The 21,921-nt window shown below is 38.1% G+C and overlaps 1 protein-coding gene across 14 annotated transcripts in view; it reads left to right on the top strand.

Moving 5' to 3' along the window:
- CASK (calcium/calmodulin dependent serine protein kinase) overlaps positions 1 to 21,921 on the top strand; it is a 202,563-nt gene that overhangs the window by 152,204 nt on the left and 28,438 nt on the right. For 4 of the 14 annotated variants that reach the window (XM_089511875.1, XM_089511882.1, XM_089511874.1 and 1 more), the window contains 5 exons: positions 642 to 727; positions 3,778 to 3,846; positions 7,449 to 7,472; positions 16,936 to 17,004; positions 18,278 to 18,313. In XM_089511875.1, coding sequence (XP_089368001.1) covers positions 642 to 727; positions 3,778 to 3,846; positions 7,449 to 7,472; positions 16,936 to 17,004; positions 18,278 to 18,313 — 284 coding nt within the window. The remainder of the gene's footprint in view (positions 1 to 641; positions 728 to 3,777; positions 3,847 to 7,448; positions 7,473 to 16,935; positions 17,005 to 18,277; positions 18,314 to 21,921) is intronic. The other 10 variants (XM_089511880.1, XM_089511878.1, XM_089511876.1 and 7 more) reach the window with 5 other exon arrangements.

Below are 21,921 nucleotides of genomic sequence, written 5' to 3'. Positions count from 1 at the left end.
AAACTGGGACAAATGTAGGACAAAATTTTCCAATGGAGGGCACTTTTTAAATAAAAAATGGAGGACATGCGAAAAAATTTGTTGGTTTTTTTAAAAATGTTAAGATAAATGCATGTTTCTGAGGCTTCTATAAACAATTGCCCCACCATGCCCCTTGTGCAAGACGCCAAAAGCCCTGGCAGCAATCGGCAGCAAGACCGGGCTGGGGCCGGTCCCAAGGCCTCGCCGGGCCGCATCCAGCCCGCGGGCCGCAGGTTGCCTACCCCTGTTATATATGTTCCCCCTTCTGTGTTTAACAATGGCAAAAAAAAAATCACACCTGTCTAGAGACATGTCAGGAGCAACTGTGTTATAGTGAGTGGTCATCTCATTATGCCAAAAAGCATACCTTCATATATTTAGTGATAATAAAATTCAAGTACAAGTAGTATCCAAGAATTTCATAATAATTTTTTATACTGCAGTTCCCTAAAATAATACACATAAACCTGTTGAGAACCATGTAAGAGGAAGAGAAGTAGTACTGATAGTGACAACCCTGTTGCCAGATTGCATCAGTTTTTACAGCATCTTTGCATTACCATTCCTTGTTCTTTGAAATTTGGCATTTTTTAAACAATCTTATTCTGTAACTTTTGTAGGTACACTTCATGTGGGGGATGAAATTCGGGAAATAAATGGAATTAGTGTAGCAAATCAAACAGTGGAACAGCTGCAAAAAATGCTTGTAAGTATTCAAAATCTTACTCACTAAATATATCTAAATTTTAACATAGAAATGAAAATTCATTGTGCCTACTTTCTGTTTGCTGAGACACTTAGAGTCTGAGGATGTGAGCTATGCATCATCGCCTCCAGTATTGTTAGACAGTATTGGAGGCTTATTTTTTGCAGGGATGATTGATTGCTAGGTAGATAGATAGATAGGGCTCAGAGCACATTTTTAGTCTTCTCTGTCTTTTCTAATTTCTTTCCCTAAATAAAGTGGGAAAGAAGGTATCATAATATGGATTTTACTATCCCACCCCACCCCACTCAGTTTAAGGATACTGATAATGGCAAATATTAAGAATTCTTGTTTGTTAGGATTCTATAAATATCTCCTTTTTCTCTGCTCCTGAAAAGCAATGTATTTAATAGTCTGATCAGTTACATCCCCACTCCTGGTGTCACCTGGTGCAAGGAGGACTGCCAGGGGGCAGTGGCAGCCAAACATCCAAATCTGGGAGAGGCATGCTTGGCCTGCTCTTTTGCTGCTACTGAGGTGAAGGTCTCCTCATGGGGAAGCTGATGCCACCACAGCAAAGCCAGGAGGGGCATACTCAGGCTTATCCTTCACTGTGGCATCATAGGTCACTCCTTGGGAGAACGACTCGGCCACCATGGTAAACTCAGGAGAGGTGTACTTGGGCATCTCCTTCACCACTGCAGTACAGGCCTCTTTATGTGGGGCCCGACTGGGTGTCAACCCTCTCCTGGGGTGCTGCTACACACAGACACACATCCCAGTGATGCCACTAAGCCTGAATGGTCATTTAGATCCTTTCTGCTTGCATAAAAAATGTCTACCTTCACCCAAAATAATCAGAATTCCAGAGAATCTGATTGTTCCTATTTGTCTCATTCCACTAGCAGAAGATCGTTAATAACCATACTGGCAAGAAAAAAACTTAGGCCCATTACAGACGGGCCTAAAAGTGTGTGCTCTGCGCGTGCTAGGGTTAGAAACGGGTGTCCTTTCCGGACGCCCCCAACCCTAGGACGCGCAGAGTGTGCACAAAATGGCGGCGGCCGTTCCACACGGCCGCTGCCATTACTACGTCACGACCGCGCCACCTCTAAACGGGGCGGCGTGGTTGTTACGTAGTGGGGCCGCGCAAGGGCGCTTAGTGCGACCTTTCCGCAGCCCCAGAAGGAGCTCCGTTTTGGAGCTCCTTCCAGGTTTGCATCGCTGGGTGCAGCCTTTAGATGGCAGCGCCCAGCGACGCAGAGGAGAAAGGGGCCAAGCAGCCCCTTTCTCCTCCTCCCCGCCGCCACAGGGTGTCCTTGGGGCTTGAAGCCCCAAGGACACCCCTTTCCAGGCCTCGGGGAAGTGGCCTTTTGCCGCTTCCCCGCAGCCTGGAAAGCGGTGGATCGGGGCCTCACCGGCTGCCACTCTGACCGCTGAGGCCCCGATCCGGTGGGGAAAGGGGCTGGTGCAGGCCGCCACTTTTCAGCGGTCTGTAACGCGCCTTAGTGTTATATTTAAATCCAGTACTGCCTTTTGGTTCCAGACAAACCAACTTCAAACTTTGACTTCAACTAAATCTTCAACTTGCTAATTAGCTTACTTGCTGTTCACCGCTATGATCTTTGGAATAGCGGTATATAAATAAAACAAATTATTATTATTTTATTATTAAATCAGGAGTCCCAATTATTATTATTATTATTATTATTATTATTATTATTTATAGCCTGCCTTTTCAAGGGGAATCAAGGCAGGTTACAACATCTAAAAACAATGTATTACATATCAAATCAAGTTGAAATTATTGACCCTCCCAACTGCCTACATTATAAAACTAAATTAAATTATTTACAAGTTTCTTCTGCAGAGGACTCAAGCAGGGCAGCATGCACAAGAATGATTCTTTGTGAAATTTGGGAATCAAGCTTCTCTGGAATTCTAGAAAATGTGTGAGCATTCTGTTGCCTTCTGAATTTAAGAGATAGGGCTCAAAAAGTATTTAGCAACACTAATCTTTTCTTTTATAAAATGATTTCTAAAAATACAATCTGCTCAGATAACACAAGCCAGGGACCTGGAGCAACCTGACTTCCTGAGTACCTGCTTGACCATTCCTGCTTGTAGCAAGAGCAGCTAAATACAGTATCAACTGCTCAATGATTTGTTTATCATGATGTCTAAACACAAGCAAAGAAACAAACTAGAGAGGCGAAAGATCCTGGGTTCAGATGATATGATAAACCATAGAATAAAAGTTTCCCAGTACAAACAAGCGAGTGAGAAACAAGTATCTGCTTCTAACTGATAAGCTGGGGTTTTTACAAATTCCTGGCTTGCCATCCAGCCATAGCCACTAGAAGCAAATTGCCCAGTTTGGTCAAGTACATATTCTGTTTACTGTTGAGTATATATGACTAACACTTCAATTTAAAGTGGAAGTAATAACTACACATAGACCACTCAAAAACATAATCTAAATAATGATACTAAGTACAGGCAGGAAGTTATTTTCAGAGCTTTCTGCTAAGCAGCTTTTATTTTTGTAAGACTTCATCAGCCTTTTTGTTTCTCATGTATACTCACATTTGTAGTTCATAAAATAATACCATTCTTTGAATATGTTTTCACCCTAGTTTTTAAAGGAATAATAGATTCTATCAAGTGGAGTATGATGTGCTTTTAGGTGCTATGAAATAAAAATTAATTATATAAAGTAATGAGTAGGCCATAGATTTTATCTAATAATTGTTATATAAAAATTCTGACTTAAGTTACAAAATGCATCCTTTTTGGCCAGTTCTATTTTTGGACTTTAATGTAATATTACAGTATATTTAATATTTTATATAAATTATTTTCTCTTTGTTTAACATGTAAATTTAGAAATGAATAAATGTCTCTGAAGTAACCCAGGAAATTAGGGAGAAAAGAAGGTTAAAACTACAAATACAGAAACATCTTGCTGGTACAAAATGTGATATGTAGACTTTTGAAGAATTACCTTCTGTGTGCTCTGTTTTAATAAACAAATATTTTTCTTACTCCAGAGGGAAATGCGAGGTAGCATCACTTTCAAGATTGTGCCAAGTTACCGCACTCAGTCTTCTTCATGTGAGGTAATGAATGTAATCTATGATGCCTTTTTCTTCTCAGTTCTGAAACTAACTGCTGCTGATGGCTGAATGTTATTGCTTTCTGGGAAATTGTTTCTGCCTGTGCTCCTAGACCACGCACACCAATTTTACAACAAAGATAACGGAACAGAAGAGTAGCTCTGCTCACCTACTGTGTCGCCCTTCTTTCATATTCATTACATCAACTCATTAAATACCCTTTAGTAACCTATAATATGAACAGGGCTATACAGAATGTATAAAGAAAAACAGAAAAGAACATAAATAGGAAACTGAATGGTAAAGGTAAGCAAGTAGAAAAGTCTGAAAAAATCATAACAGATGATTTCTTGAAGAACTAAAACTTGAAGGAGAAAAGCAAAGCATACAAGTAGCTTAAGGTGATTCTGAAACAAGACATGTTATGGTATCAAGATCTTTTTTTAAAAAATATGGAAAATAAAGACAAGCTTTTAACTAGAAAGTGCTATCATGTGGGAGCAAATAATGATCAGCTATAAGCTGTCACCACTGCAAAATAAGTAACAATCATTAAATAGTTCTACCAAAATAAAATGTTGCAGGGAATCAAGTATATTATAGGCTATGTAATAACAATAAAAAGTGGGGATTTGTTAATATAAAAAGTGTAAACTTTGACAGAAAGACAGGATGAATGAAGAGAAGGTGAAATAGCTAAACACAAAAAAACCCCAATAAAGATGAATATGTAATTGGGATATGTGATATGTACAGTTTGTAATATATTTTAATCAGTAGTAAGAAGTATCAGGAATACTTAGGAAAAGCATATACTGAATAGTATAATGAATTTATATTCCACCTTTCACCTCCCCCAAAATGCTCAAATACATGCTCGAAATGCCTTGCAAAATATCAAAACATGAAAACAATAATCGGTTATTATGATTATATCCAGTACATGGTACTGATGTGGGGGGGGGGATGTGATCAAAAATGTGCTTAACACTTTAGAAGAACAAGGATTAAAGAATGCAGAAAACATCCTATTTATAATGCCAATAAAATAATCAGTATAGATTTATGAAGAGTAAACAAGGCTATATTGCTGTAATCTTATTCAGAGGGGTAGCAAGCTAAAAATATGATTTCTCAAAGACAAATGGATAAACTATGAGTTCACTTTAACCTGTGGGTTTACAAAATTCTTTCTGTTTAAAGTTCTCACTTTATGAAACAGAAGGTTTTACCTAACAAGAGTCTGGGAAATCAAATCTCTTATAAGGGGGATAGATGAAAATAATCAGAGGAAAAGCAGGAGGGGAAGAATTTTACTTGTGAGGAGTATAGAGACCATTATTGGTTATCTGCAGATTGGCAACTAAATTTTTGGCTGCTTCCAATTCCAAAATCAAAGATGGTCACTGCACAGTTTCTGTACTTATACAAGTTGTGTATTCCCTATCGGGAAATTCGAAATACTCCAAAATCCAAAATTGTCCACATTGCTGGTTGAAACAGTGATACATTTGCTTTCTAACGATTCAGTGTATACCAACTTGGTTTCATGCACAAAATTATTTAAAGTAGTATATATAAAATTATCTTCAGGCTATGTGTTTAAAGTGTATACAAAACAACTGAATTTCATATTTACAGTTGTGCCCCATTCCAAGATATTTCATTACGTATATGCAAATATTCCAAATTCCAAAAAGTCTGAAATCCAAAACCTTTCTGATTCCAAGCATTTTGGATAAAGGAGACTCAGCCTTAGTGTGTTATAAATTTTCACTTTTCAGTTTGAAGAGTGCATTAGTTTAATTCCATAGTGAGTTGCATTTAGGTGTTATTCTCATTTTCTACAGCAAGTTGTCAGTGAAATGTTTTATGGGAATCTTTAAAAATCTTGAGGAGTAGAGATACTTGATATTGTTCCATACTGTACACAATGGGGCTAAATCCAACTGTTGGTCGTACTGAAAGTAGACTTGTTAAATCTGTGGAATGCAGTATGTTGCAATGACTCAGTTGATTTGTTCTAGCTGAGACTTGCATTGGATTTAGACTAGTGATTTTTTTTCTTTGTGGCCTACTGCTTGCTTTTGAAGTAGGAATTTGCAATACTTTAATTTTTTGACGTAATTTTTAATAGGACTTGGATAAAATGAAATATTTTAAAAGAATATACAAATGGAACATCATCATTTAGGACAAAGGCCTAATAGGGGATCAGAAAATGGATCTGGGTGCCAACTTAATGAAAACGCAGTATGTGTGAAGATACATAGGATGCTGTAAATAGGAATATAATTCAATTGTCTGTAACTCTCAAAGTAAGATACTTGTCACAATGGGTTTTCAACTGAAGGAGTAAATAAGTTAAATACTAAGATTATTTTAAAGTTACAACAGGGATAGAAAACATGGAGGGATAGCTGTGTTGGCCATTTGACAAATACAAACAAAAATCCATCAGTGATGCCTTTATTGGCCAACCGAAGTGCACAATATACTGTGAAGTTGAAGGCTTTCATGGCCGGCATCCATGGTTTTTTGTGGTTTTTTCGGGCTATGTGGCCATGTTCTAGAACATGGCCACATAGCCCGAAAAAAACCACAAAAAACCACGCACAATATACTTGTTACGAGCTTTTGAAGCTCCATGGGGTTCTTCATCAGGCAAGATGTTACAAATGAAACAGGAGAAGGAAAAATAAACAATTGGAGATGTTAGTCAGATGCCTGCGTGTTGTTTCAGTTCTTATTAAAGATGTTATGATGGGGAGGATATCTTTTACAGGTAGGCTCCTCCTCTTTCTGAAAATTATGAACCAAAATATTTCAAGAAATAGTTAAAGAGATTATTGTTCTAAGTGTGACTGGGGCTTCCCCTCACATTCCATAACCTACAATTCTAAAATGTATCAGTTTAAAACAATTTAATACAAATTGAGTATCCTTTATATGAAATACCTGGGACCAGAAGTGTTTCAGATTTTGGATTTTTTTTTCCAGCTTTTGGAATATTGCCATAGACATTGTGAAATATCTTGAAGATGGGATCCAATTCTAAACACAGTTCATTTAGGTTTCATATATACCTTATACACATAGCCTGAAGCAGGGACGTAGCTGGGGGGGGGGGGTGTCTTGGGGTCCGGACACCCCTCTTCCATTAGAAAAATGAATGGTGCATGCTGCTGCGCCACCGCGCCCAAGCCCCATTATAATGGTGGCACTTAGTCTGCCCCCCCTTCCTAAAATCCTGGCTACGTCTCTGCCTGAAGGTAATTTTAAACAATATTTTTAATAATTTTGTGCATAAAACAAAATTTGTGTACATTGAACAGTCAAAAAACGAAAGTGTTACTGTCTCAGCCACCCTTTAAATAAGTTTTGGGTTTTTTGGATAAGGGATATTCAACCTGTGCTTCTTTACAGGGGGACAGTTTAACTTGTTTAACTAAAAGGGATTATATTCTATTCATGTCTCCTATGTAAAATGCTATAATTGCTTGTTTTAGATTATTTAAGGTTAAAACAAGATTCTTTATAAAATATGTATTGATAGATTTTTCTTGATTAAATTCATTTTAAGAAAGGATGTTTTTCCTACTTAGCAAACAAACTGGGAGAAATACTATGTAAGTGATGTCATACTTTAAAATATTGCATGCTCAAATGTATCAGTTCTTCCTCCTGTATGGGTGTCTTTAAAGTGGCAATCATTTCATTTTGAAATATAATTGTTTTGTTTTAATACTTGTAAAAAGCACATTTACCATATTTTCTGGCGTATAAGATGACTGGGCATATAAGACGACCTCCAACTTTTCCAGTTAAAATAAAGAATTTGGGATATACTCGCCGTATAAGACTACCCCTTTTCCAACGCACACCAAATAAAAATTTTAAAAAATCAGATTTGATTTCAATATGGTAATTTTAATTCAAATGCTTATGACATGTAGGTACTTAGCAGGAATACCTCTTTTATACAAAGCCTGCTTGGATTGGTCAGCTCTCCCTGCCTGCCCAGCCCTCCCTGTCTCCAAGATTTTCTTCTACTGTACTTGTACAGCATCTCCCTTGATGCTTTCATACGTTCACCACATACAGAGGGTATGCGGGCGCGGACATTTTTGAGCTCCCTCCACCATATGCGGCGATCGCAGATTTTCCAGTCCGGCTCAGAGGTTTCAGCCCTATAAGACGACACCTGGCATATAAAACGGCCCCTGACTTTTGAGAAAATTTTCCTGGGTTAAAAAGTAGTCTTATACACCAGAAAATATAGTAGGTAATTATACAATATTCCTACAAAGGTCTTTTCTGTGTCAATGGCAGAATAACCAATTTTAATGAAAGTCTAGCCTTCTGGCATGCACTACATATGTTGTTCTCTGTCCATTGGGGAAATGGGCTAGATGTATACCCATATATAAATATATACACTTATAAAACAGCAAGGAGATAGAGATAGAGAAGTTGTGTTGCTGTCACCAGAAAATATTATGAACTATATTAACTAGCAGACTAACATTGATTGATAGTCCCAAGTATAGTAGAACTGAACTTAGGGCAGATTGGGGCCGCAGCAACTACACACTATGGCCCCAAACTATTGTGAAGCCACCTGAAAAAGGATCAACAAAGAGCCACTCCTTTTTTGGATGTCAAAAAGCCAGCTTTCCGCCCGCACCGCAGCTACCAGAGTGCCTGGAAGTCAGCACATGTGTGGGCAGCTGGGCAGACTGAAGCTGGCATCCGGGCATCTTGGGGGTTTGCGCCATCTTTTTCTGCCAGTCTGTTCTGGCCCTAGGTAAGTCAGCAGTTACATAAATTACGTTAATTTGAGAGGTCTGCTGTAGTTGGAATTAACAACTGGATTTAGGCCCATGACATTTTCACTTATGCATGTTTCCCATTTAACAAACCTAGGTTTAATCAATGTGTTTCTTAGAGAAAATACCACATTTTCCAAGTATAAAATACTGTTGAGTCTTTACAAAATATAGAATTCTTTCTCAAAACCAAGTAACTTGACATGTAGATAGACATGATATAAATGGAAAAATATGTATTTTGTGGGAAGGGCCTGGTAATCTACAAAGACTGTAGGCTATCAGTTCTCAGCTTTTGATCATCCAGATGTTTTTAACTTTAGCTTCCAGTATCCTTGACCATGCTGGCTGGGGCTTCTGGGAGTTTAAGCAAAAGATCTACAACATGGGTTTCCAAGTGAGGAATCCAGGAGCCAGTCTCTCCCATGCCCCCAGATAAAGATGCATCAAATTGTGGCTGAAAATAAAACCAGAAATTGCATCCATATTTCACTTCCAGTTTGGGATCCTCTTTAGGTTAGTGGAAACATTTGGGAGGGTGTAGAAGGAAGTGTAGAAGCAAAGACTGCTGCTCCAGGAGAAGTAGCTTGACCCCCTTTTTGGCTAAAAAGACACACACACACACACACACATTTATATATACAGAGAGAGAGGGAGGGTGACTTCTTCTTTTGTGGGAATTCCTTGGTGAGCTGCAAAGAACCTGTAAGCCAACCCCTCCCCCCCCCCAAAAAAAAAGTCTGGAGGACCAAAGGGTGAGACCAAATCTAAAGGACCAGAGGGTGCTCTTGAATACATTTACCTTTAAATGAAACCCTGTTTGAGGCATCCAAGTGCAGGAAATATGTTTCTTATCTTCATTTTTACAGTGGTCCCTTGGTATCCACTGGGGTTTGGTTCCAGGGCACGCACACCCCATGGATACCAAGACACATGGATGCTCAAGTCCCATTAAATACATTGGCATAGTAAAATGATGCCCCTTATATAAAATGGCAAAATCAAGGTTTGCTTTTTAGAATTTTTAAAAATATATATTTTCAAGCTGTGGATGGTTGAATCAGTGGATACAAAGTCCATGGAAACTAACAGCTAACTGTTATCCATTTTAGGCAAAGTTAAAGACAAGTCAAAGTGTTATTGAATATGCTCCTTTGACTAGAAATTTGCTTTCCAATAGTAAATAATACATGCTAGGGCTTAATTGAACTGCTGGGATCAGCAGTGACAGACATTGCTTTACAAGGCTTTTTTTTTTTTTTTTTTTTTTACAGAATGTATAATATTCAATTTAGGATACAGTCAAATAAATTCAAGCTCTGCAACTAATCCTCAACATAAATTGAAAACTGTTGTGTTTACAACATGGTTATCTTTAACTGAATGCATTCTGCAAATTAATAATAGTTTGGCCTCGGGAGAAAATCCTGTTTCGAGAATCCTTCAAGATAGACTTCGATTTGAGTAATCAGACTTTGAATCTAAGCATTTTTCATATTAAACTTTTGTTTCTCAGATGTCTTTGTTCACCAAGCCCACCTGTTCCTAAAAAAGAAATCAAAAAGTTTAGATTAACACAATATAAACTGATAAGGATTTTATCACATGATAAAAACTAAACATCTATAAGGAGTTAAATTTATTTTTATTCAATTTGACCTTCTTTCGCCAATCTGTTTTCACTTTGACTCCTCATTTAAAAGAAATCTAAGGGCCCAAGCAGACATGCCAAAATAAAGCTGCTTCGTGTCACTTTGGAAGTATGCTGTTTAAATGATGCATGCATCCTAAGAAGCCAGAAGCTGTGCTAAAGCCATGCTCCAATCCAAAGCAGCTTTGGCGCAACTTCCGGCCTCTTAAGATGCATGTGTCATTTAAACAGTGAAACTGAGCCTTTATGGACCTGGGCGTCCAACTTGTCTCCCTCTGTCTTTGGAGCTGCTCCTCCAGGGAGGGAAGGGTGGAAATGGAGCCTTAATGGGCCTGGGCATCCGGCTTGTCGCCCTGTGTCTTTGGAGCTGTCTTATAATACTGTGTGAATTTTGTGATGCTATGGGGGATGGGACTGTGGGCATTCTCCCCTTCTACTTGGATATATAGAAGATACACATCTTCGTTGGGAGTAGAATGTTGATATATTTGTGCTACGGCAGTACACCCGATGTTACATGTTTTGTATTTTTGCTATATTTTGGTGCTGGCCATGTGCCATAATAAATTCATTCTGATGCAGCATTTAAAAAGCATACCTCCAAAGTGACCCTAAGCAGCTTTATTTTGGCCTATCTGTTCGGGTCCTAAGTTTTCATCTAATATCTGTAAAGAGCTCACATTCCATATCTCTTCCATACAGCTTATTCATATACTAGTTGAAAAACAGCATCCAGTTTATTTCACTTTTTTTTAAATCTGAGCTTTAGAAATGTGTGGTGCTGTTTACTTTTGAAGTTTGAATTTTTTAAAAGAAACACTTACATTGGTCTAGAACCAAATGTACCATTCTGTTAACAGAAAGACTCTTGCTATGTAAAGGCTGTTTCTAACTTAGCAGGAAAGCACCACATTAAAAAGTGACCCCAAATACAAACTTTTCTGTGAGACTTTGCACCAACTCATTATCAATACTTTTTTGTTGTCTACTAGGGGTTATATGTTACAGAATCTGTTGTCTTTATTGTCATTTTATGCTGGAATGCTGGGATTCATGGGGCAGCTCTATGTCCATAGACAATTTACTTGGTGATCACCAAGCTCTTCCTTTTTTTTTTTTTTTTTTTACATTTTAAAAAATATTTTAAAAAAAACAAAACTTAGTGTTAAGATGATGTGCTACAAAATGATGCTGTGTTATCCTTCATTAGCTTTATGTCCCCTCTGGACCCCATGTCTAAGTGGCTGGTAAAACTGTGTTTTCATTTTCAGCATCCGGGAGGGGGGGTAGTTTGGGGTGATGATGAGTTTCCTAGGGATGAAAGGCGGCACAAGGAGTGAGGTGATGGGTTATTCCTGTATTCTGTTCTTGTGTGTTTCACTTGTTGGGCAGAGTGGGCATGGATATGGGCAAGTATTCTTGTGTAGCCTTGACTTCTGTGAAATCAGTCTTTTATTCTGCTTTGCGGGAGAAAATATGTGATTTGGCACTTGGGCCCCTGCCCCCACCCCAGCACACTTTTTTTATAAACGTCTTCAGTTTGCCTTCTATGAAATGTGTATATATGAGAAGAAAACAGTTTTAAAAAGAATGTATTTTGGCAGCTTAGGTCCCACTTCTGCCTTGTACTTTGGTTCTTGGGCCAGTTATGTCAGTCTTACCAGTTTGTCTTTTGAGATATGGTTATTTTGTTAGTGGCAAGTTAGTCACGTTGTGTGAGCACCCACAACACACTTTCAAAATTCCCTGCATGCCAACAGCTCAGAAATATTAGGGAACCCTCTAATACTGCAATCTGTGATAGATTGTAGTGTGTAGTGTGATATATCTTGTAGAGCAAGAAGTATAGCTCTTCTGTGAGAGTTTTCATGACTTTTGTGAGCTTCTGGTTATTGTAAGATAAATAACACTGTTCTAATTTGAATTACTTTTTTTCCTTATAAAATGTTAAAATATGAATATACATGAATGTGTGAATGAAAATACGAATTAAATAAACAAAATATTTTTATTCATATACTATATCTATTGCAGGGCACATGTGGCATCCACATGTAGATACAAAGGGGGAGAGATCCCAAAGGTGAAAACTACCACTGTATTAAAGTATTTAATCTTAATTAAATTAATCTTCAAAGCCTAATGATATATAAATCTCCTCGGCTTTGGTTTAAATACTCTGATGAAGGTTTCCAGTCTTTAACAAAACTTGATGTTGTTCTTTGTCTTAAAAAGCAAGTCAACTTGTCCATTTCTGCTAGGTCATGCAGTTTAAGAAGCCAGTCATCATTAGTCAAAATATTAATATTAGTATCCTTCCATTTTTGAATAAATAGCACATTTTTCATTTTTATAAACTAATCTTTTTCTTGAGTTGCATTTTTACTCATGGAAATAAAAGAACAAAAGATAATGATCTGAGAATGAGGCAAAATACACAGAGGAAAGGAATGCATAGTGTTTAGCCAGACAGTGATGATCTGCAAGTGACAGACTTGTTGCAAGGGAATGGAAATGACATAGATACACAGAAAATAAATTTAATTATTTACAAAAGAACATTTGAAATTGTTGTGCATATTTGTTCCACTGGTTTCTACAGGTTGCTTATCAGTTTCATATCTTCATATATGTAGCAAAAGCCTCACTTTTAAACTAGTGAGTTGGCTTAGATTGGGGTGGGCAACTCTGGTAGGTCAGAAGGGATTTTATGCCCCCTCTGGAGGCCACACAGAATACCATAAATGCTTTAACAGTTCTTAAACTTCTTAAAAACTGGAAATTGCCAGAACTCAAATATGTTCTAGACAGTATTCCTCCCACCCTAATCTGAGCGTGTTTTACTTATGCAAGACTCCCTTGCTCTCTGCAAGCAGACTAACTTTATGAAGGAGATTTCACATTTTGTACTTCATTTGATTGATTGATTGATTGATTGATTTTTGAAATCCCCTATTCAAACGTAATATACATGGTCAGAATTTTCTACACACTTCTGCACTACGGCTTTCTTTGTTATTGATAAATGCCCCAAAATTTATGCTATCAACAAATGATTTCCAAGTGTGAGTTTGTTTATATATCATTTACTCTCCAAATTAAAATATTTTTGTTTCAAATAAAATCAATAAAATCTTAAAAAATAATGTATATTTGAAATGAAATTTTGAAAGAGTGTTGTGTAGTATATATGAAATACACTAATGCACAGGATGTATAGTGTGTCACAGACTTTAATAAAAACACTATACTGAGAACTGGATAATTGTGGGTGTTAATAATAGCTGGTGATCTCCCGGCAAAAAGGATATAGTAAATTTATGAAATAGAAAATACAGCAGTGTAAATTCAACATGTCGCTAATCATAGCATCAGCCTTTTCAGCCCACTCTCCCTGTTGCATCCTTGTTTTAGTGCTACAATATGCTTCAGATTGTTGCTTGGCCCTCTAGAGTACATCTTTAAAATTTTCAGGGCACATGGGAGTTACAGGAGAGGGGGACTGTGCCCTTCCCACTCGTACTCCTAGAAATTGCTTCTGTGTGTGCACTGACAGTATGTCAAGGATAATGACCAATATGTCAAGAATAATTAGAAATGTCAGTACAATATAAACATTAATTACTGGTCTAGAGTAGTTATATAAACTACATATGAACATATACTAAATATCTGGTTCAGATGAATTTAATTATCTGAGTGTCTTGTCGTCTGAAAGTCGAGTCATCTTTGAAATCAAGAAATCCACTATACTTCCAGAACAGAGTGCGTGTAAATGCTGCTTTTTCTCTCATACATTTAACAAAGCATCGTTCTCATGTATCATGTTTATTAGTCTGATTGCATTTTTGCATGTGTCTAGAATATCTGTCCAGCAACACCAAGTAGCTATCTTATCTTACATTTAGCTAATATGTTTACAAGTGCAAAAACAGGGACCTTCCATCAAACTTTGTTCTCTACTCTAGAGTAGAATTTCTTTGTAAAGTTTCCCTACTTAATTATTAAGCAGTGGTTATAAAACAAGCTGTATAAAGAACAGACTGGTTTCTCACAAATGTATGTATAAAGTCCCAGTGCTATTTTTAAATAAAATAGCAGCTTTTGGAAGAGATAACAATGATAAGAGATGCCACAAGGAAAGGGAGTACTTGATAGTTTTGATGTCCAGCTTTACTTTGCCATATATCACAAACATCTCCCTCATAATCTACAAAGTATAAAATATGAGGAGACACATGTTGCCATTGCCTCTAAGAGATTCCTCAACTTTTTGCCCGATTGTATCATTTATTAATTTATTATATTTATATAGCTACTTCATAAGATGGGTTTCCTGGATAGCTCACCAAAAATACATTAAACATAGTTAATAAAGGCTAGGACTATGATGCATAAACAATTTTAAAAGCATAAATGAATAAAAAGTTCTGTATCTGGTATATTAAAGATCACAAAGATGGTGCTCCAAAAGCAAGGGTACCAAAACTGCCCTCTCTATTCTGATTATTTGGGATAACCAAAGCAGCAATGGTGAAAAAGGTCTTAATGCTCAGTTAAATGTATATTATAGAAGGTAGCATTTCAAGTATCTGTTATATTAATTGGTACTATCAGATGCTTTGCTTTTTTTGTAATCCAAATAGCCTGATGTTCAGTGTGTCTTACAATCCTTAAGTATAGTGAGACTTTCCATTGTTTTTGTTTTTTTACTTGATCCTACCAGTTTATATTAATATGAAGTTGAAGGCTTTCATAGCCGGCATCCATAATTTTTTGTGGGTTATTTTCGGGCTATGTGACCATGTTCTATAAGAGTTTATTCCTGACATTTTGCCAGCATCTGTGGATGGCATCCTCAGAGAGTGCTAACCTGGAAGAGAGTGGATATATATATACTGTGTGACGCTGGGTGAGGAGGAGTGATTCCCATGTTAATCTGTGTATTGTTAATCTATGTATTGTTAATCTATTGTATACACAGATTAACGTGGGGATATCATGCTTTAAATTTATACTATTTGAGTTTTTTAAAAGGGAGCTATCTTTTTTTTTAATGTTTTCCTTTGTCAACTCTGAAAAGGCATCATAGGTCCACATATTATACAGAGCAGTGATTCCCAAAGTGGATGGTACACACATACACGCACACACCGGGTGGCAGTGAGAGAAGAGGGGCCAGCAGCGGAGCCTTCAGCCAAAGTATTGACACACAAGAAAGACAAGGGGGACCAGCAGCCTTTAGAACCATGGTGTAGATGAGGCATTAGAGCATGTGGCACCAGGAGAGTGACTAAAAGGAGCTTTTACATTTGAGACTCTGCTTAAGCTTTGTGAGCTTTGCTAGGATTTGGCTGGCAGGTTGGAGCTGTGCTGCTGCTACTGTTGCTGCTTTTGTTGCAAGAGAAGAGGTAACAGAAGAAATAATGTTTGGGGGGACAACTTGAAGCTGTGTGGGGAAGGCACATCTCTGATAAAGGAATATCCAGAGTTGATTCTTTGAAAGAATCCTTTGCCTCTATCAGACTGAAAGCCTTCCTTGCTGGGGAGAAAAGTGGGAAGCCATCTGCACTGCTCTCTGCCCAGATGAAGAAGGATTGAGAATCCTTCCTTGCCAGTGAGAAGCCACTCCCTTTGTACCATGTCACATTGGGAGCAACAGCTGAGCAGCTGGTCAAGCAGCAGCCAAAAATCCTATTGCCTGCATTGGCCTTTGCCACAAGTTTGGCATGATCAAACTTCTCAAACACTGCTCACCCAGCTACTTGGTTGCTGCTCCCAATGTGACCAACTGCCTGGTCACTGCTTAGGCACTGCTCCTGTTGCACCCAGTCACTCTGAAAGCAGCAACCAAACTGACAGACCTCTTTTGGCTACAAGGCCAGTGCAAACAAAATTGAGGAACAGGCCTGGGCCACTGCTGCTGCTGTATTTACACATGAGAAAATGGAGGGGGGAGGAGAGGAGTGACAAGCTGGATCCATAGCTGAGATAGATGCTCCTGGCCAGCTGGCTGTTGAAAGAAATGGGCATTGGGGCACTAAGGTTGTTCTCCAAGAGGAAAGGGTGTGCTAGCCCAAAAATATTTGGGGACCACTGATAAAGATGAATGGATGAATGAGTAGGATGCTATCCCCATAGTATTATAAGTACCAAAGCGTTTCTTCAAAACACATATGGCCCCAAAAATGTTCTTTCCCTTCCTGTTCATACATACCAGAATGACTATACCAGGGTTTCTTCAAAACAGATACAGCCCCAAAATGTTCTTTCCCTTCCTGTTCAATGCACATACTCTACAATACCATATTCTGTTTTCCAAGACGTGTTGCTGGGCAAATATTGGGAAAACACATTAGAATAAATGGTTTCTTATAGTGAGAAAAAAGGAGACCTTACCAAGTTATTTATAAATAAGAAATTACACTACTTTGCAAGTTATGAAACACTAGATATTCATGTAGTTGTATTGTGCTTTTTTAAAATATGAAACCTCTTGGAGATGAAGAGGTAAATTAATTGGTTATAAGCCTATGGATATAACTGTTGATTTAAATATGTCTGTATTCTGTAGTAGTGTTGTGTGATAATGAACCTTGTGTCTTATTTCAGAGAGATTCCCCCTCTACATCCAGACAGTCCCCAGCTAATGGCCATAGCAGCATTAACAATTCTGTTTCGGTAAGACCTTCCAGTTCCAGACAGAGAGTATTCAAATCTTGTGGTGCTCATCTGCCATTCCTGTTATGATGACATGTTCAGTGGAAAATTTTGTTCTGCTGATAAAATCAAGAATACTTAGAAGTCTAATTCCCCATTTTCTTTCATTCAAGGGTTTATTCACCAGTGTAATCTTCTCATTAAAATCCCTTTAATGAGTTGCATTCAGCTCTGATGTCAAAATTCACTCATCCCTGAAATACTTATCATTATCTTCATCCTGATTTGCTCAAAACTAAGGAAAAATACTAATTTCCATTTTAAACTTTCCAATGGTGTTTTCAAGCAAAATATTTGCATAGCAGGTATTCAGGGTTTTTGAGACCTGGACATTTTTATTTTTAAAACTCTCTAGATTGCAGTATTGGTTTCCGCTATCTGAGTTAAGGAATTGGTGTGTCCTCTGCTGTTGTGGTATGTGCACATATTTTGTGAAATATGAGCCTTGCCTGGTTATGAAAAGCAAAAGATACTGGCTTAAGACTGCATTTATAAGCCAAGCTATTAACATCACATCTTTAACACATAGTACTTCCTTTTTAGCCGTATGTTCAGGCAGAAAGGTACTTGTAAACATAACCAATGACACTGCTATTGTTTCTCATTTCTCTCTCTCTCTCTCTCTCTCTCTCTCTCTCTCTCAACATATATAGTAAAACATTAGAAAGCACCTGTAAAGAAATCTTCCTTGAGAAATATTTTTTGTATCTTATGGCAGCATACGTATTTTAAGCTAACAAATGGTAGTTATATCTATATAGTTTCTCGTAACTTAAATATCTCTTCTATAACTGTTGAAATATTGCATTTGTTATTAGCTTGAAAGAATACATTGGTTTAGCACCATTCATTAAAGCAACTTATAAAATAGTTACAAAGCAATATGATTTAGCCATACTAGCTTTCAAATTATAATAATATTTATTGAAATACCTGTACTGTTAGGAAAACAATTACAGAGTTAAGGCAAAAAAGGTGGTCCTTTGTTTACAGGTGCTTTTGTGTTTAAGATGATGAAATTTTTATTAAAACACATTTTCTGTCCGCTTAAACTTTATCAGCTTTCTTCAGCTTGCTTCTAAACTGCCTGGGTTTGACATTTGTCCTATTAAATTATCATTTCCAAAAATGCATTTGTTGTTAATGCTTGCAAATTAGCTTTTTGCTCTGGTACTATTGTCTACTTTCAAATTAAAATGAAAATTTCTTTTCCTGGGTTGGCTTTATTCTGCAGGACTTGCCATCAACAACACAACCAAAAGGACGACAGGTGAATAGCTATTCTCCGTGGAAGCTTTTCTAACATAGTTACTTTGTAGGATTTTCTCCTTACTCTTCAATGTTCCATTTTGTGGTGACCCTAATCCTTAAAGTGGTTTGTGTTTTTTGCCTTTCTTACATGGCTGATTCATCATAGTATCATTTCCTTGTAATATGAATTGTGGTTGTAATTTGTTTTGTTACTAATAGTAGCTGTATTCATTATCATATAGCATGTTAACATCAGCATTCTTTTCACATTTCATTTTATAGTTGCATATTATTATTCTCAATATAATTTTTATGTATTACCAATACTTAAGAGCTTCTTGTCCCACATTGATGTATTCTGAGTATTTTTGCCTTAATATATGCTGAAACTGTATCGAATACAGTGTGACCACTTCTATTTCTTAGTTGTTTTGGGGAGAAGAACATAAGTCTTAAAACAGGGTCATTAAGTAACTTAATTCTTGCATCATAGCTTTTTGGCTGAAAATCCACATGACACCTAGATATAGATATCTTCCCAACTTAAAAAAAAAAAATAGGAACAGCCTCTAAAGTTTGCTGTCTTGATGGAAAAGGCACTGCTTTTTCATTCTCAGAATTGTTTTTGCTCAGAATTACTCCTTCTTCAAGGTACAGAAGTACAAATATTGGAAAAAAATATTCACTCATATTTGTTCACATGCATGAATAAAGAAGCTGTTTTGCAGTGAAGGGATCTCATCCTGCTACCTAGTTTCCATTTACAGATGTCAGATGTTGCTTTTGAGTAGTTGTTTCGTACTGCATTTTCTGTCTTAGTTGTGCACTTTATAAATTCCTGCAGTGGAGTAGATTTGCAATTCTGAAATAATAGCTGGTATCCTAAGTTCTGCATGTGGTGATTTCAGTAAATAAAGAAGGTGTTAGCCTGTCCCCTTCAGCTGCAGGCTAACATACTCCCCTGGTGCCCTCTTAAAAGGAAAAAGCTCTGGCCAAAGAGAAGAATCAACCACAACATCCTATGTCAGTATGATTTATTGCAAAGTATTTAGTACTAAATGAGTGTGGAACATTTTTCAGTGTCGGTCAGAATACTGAAAGCTTTATTCCTCTTCTATGCACAATAAAATAAAGAACTCACTACAGAAAGTAACAGCTAATACAATAGTGTTAGTCTGTGACACTTTGTAATAATTTTCTGAATATGATCCACTGAAAAACAGACTGGATATAGCCTAAAGCTATAACGGCACCACTTATTCTTGTTTATATATATTTTTAATGCAACACTCGAAATTTAGCCATTTTTTTTTTCCATTTGATAGTGCAAACTCATTGACTCAGTTAATAGATGGTGAGTCAATCTGTATATAAATTGCTTTGATTTAATGGGTCAGTTGTGCTTGGGTAAACATTAAATTATTTAAAATATATTTGGAATTAAGATACTTATTATTTATTTGTTTATGGTATTTATACCCCACCCTTCAGCCCTAAAGGCTCTCAGAGCGGCTTACAATTATTATTTTAATTAGATGGTTCCCTGCCCTCAGGCTTACAATCTAAAAAGACATGCCACAAAAGGAGAAGGGAATGGTGGTGGAAAGGGGGATCAGGTCCAGCAGTTCTTCTCTCCCTCTGAGGCCTGGACCAAGGCAGATGGCGTTGGGCCTGTCCTTTCACTCCCTCCAGGCCAAGAGATGACAGTTGGCAAGGAGGGAGGGCCTTCTTCTTCAGGCCTGGAGGTAACCTGTTGTCATTTTGCCCCACAGGTTGTGCAATGGATCAAAGCTGATCACTTGTACAATTGTGCTGTCAATTTGAAGAAGGGCAATAAAAATTATAGGCACCAAAGACTCATCCATCCTAGAGTGCCTGCTCCTCACCGGTTCAATTGGCTGCCTGGCCCATTATTCTGTCTCCACACCAGTGCACAAGCTGCACACATGTGTGATAGTTGACTTTTGCCAGCTTGGGCCAGAGCCAAGCTGGGCTTTATTTTGCTCCTATGTTAAGCCCCAGAACACAGGTTGGTTCCATTTTCCTCTCATTCTGACCAGGTGCATTGTCTGAACAGGTGAGTTCTGAAATGGGGCAGGGCTGTTTCTTTCAGCCTGCATGCACAACCAGTCTTGCTGTCCTGTTTGATAGACCTGGACTTCAGCAAATACATGCTGTTGAAAGCAGTGGAACTTTTTTGTAAATGTGGCTGGGATTGGCTTGTTTGAGAAGTAGTTTACGTCATGTAAACTCTACATTTTTCTTGCCTTGAGGAAGTGTTTGAGATTTTTTCTAGTGAGTTGGTTTGCACTTAGTATAGTGTACAATCAGTTTCCAGCTTGAGCAAAATGCACTCCCCTCTCAGGCATATGTACTCCCCTTGTCTCCTGTTGGAGCAGGATATTCTTGGTGTTTACATTCACATTCAAGGAATTTTGACTTATTGCTGTGCATGAGCAAGAGGATGCTGTTGCATTCAGGTCCTGCTTATAGGCTTCCCATGGGTGTTGGCAATGGAATGAACAGATAGTCTGCTCTGATCCATCATGGTTTTTCCTATAATCCTATAATGATTTAATGTTCAGTGTTCATTATCTTTGTTTAGAAACTGGCCAGAATTTTTTTAAACCGTAAATGTTAGTTTGTACAGATCAACAAGACATGATTGTTTGAAAGGACACCTAAATGTCCTTTACTCAGACTTGAACAAAGGTGGTGGGGAGGGGAGAAAGACTTTTGCCTTTCTACATTGATTAGTATTTTATGCAAACTATCCACTGTAATATTTGTTTGTAAGAGAAATTTGGTTCAGATAGTAAATATTAAAGATTTGTTGCATTAATTCTATTTATAACCAATGCACTGGTAAAAATGTACCAATGCTATCTATAGTGCCTTTATCATAGTGATTCTCATGGCCATTGGAAACATAGGCCCGTTATAGATGGGCCATATAGTACGCGCAGAGCGCGTACTAGGATTAGGAAGGGGCGGTGCTTCCACACACCCCTAACCCTAGTGAGCGCTCTGCATGCACAAAATGGTGGCGGCTGTTCCACGGCCGCTGCCATGACAACGTCACGACTGCACAGCCTCTATACGGGGCGGCGCGGATGTGACGTCATCGCTCTGCGCCAGGGCGCTTAGTGTGCCCTTAGTGTGCCATTTCGAAGCTCCTTCCTGGTTTGCACCACTGGGCGCAGCCTTCACATGGCTGCGCCCAGCGGCGCAAAGGAGAAAGGGGCCAAGCGGCCCCTTTCTTCTCCTCCCTGCCGCCATGGGGTGTCCTTGGGGCTTGAAGCCCCAAGGACACCCCTTTCCAGGCTGCGGGGAAGCAGCCTTTTGCCGCTTCCCCGCAGCCCGGAAAGCGGCGGATCGGAGCCTCAGCGGCTGCCGTTCTAGCCACTGAGGCCCCGATACCCCGGGGAAAGGGGCGGGTGCAGACCACCCCAAACGGGCGGTCTGTAACCTGCCTTAAATAGTACCTAATTCTTTTCATCCCAGACAACACCATATTAATCTTGAATTTGTGTATTTTAGAAAAGTATGAAAATGGTTGACTAGTTGAATTATCAGTATAAAACCAGCTATGTGAACCCATTGTAATTTTATTATTGGCTCTATGAA

The sequence above is a fragment of the Sceloporus occidentalis genome, unplaced genomic scaffold (genome assembly GCF_023333645.1).
Source record: "Sceloporus occidentalis isolate IW3139 unplaced genomic scaffold, rSceOcc1.0.p SCAF_2, whole genome shotgun sequence".
Taxonomy (NCBI): Eukaryota; Metazoa; Chordata; class Lepidosauria; order Squamata; family Phrynosomatidae; genus Sceloporus; species Sceloporus occidentalis.
Note: the sequence above shows the minus strand (reverse complement) of the source record. Positions and strands in the feature narration are given on the sequence as shown.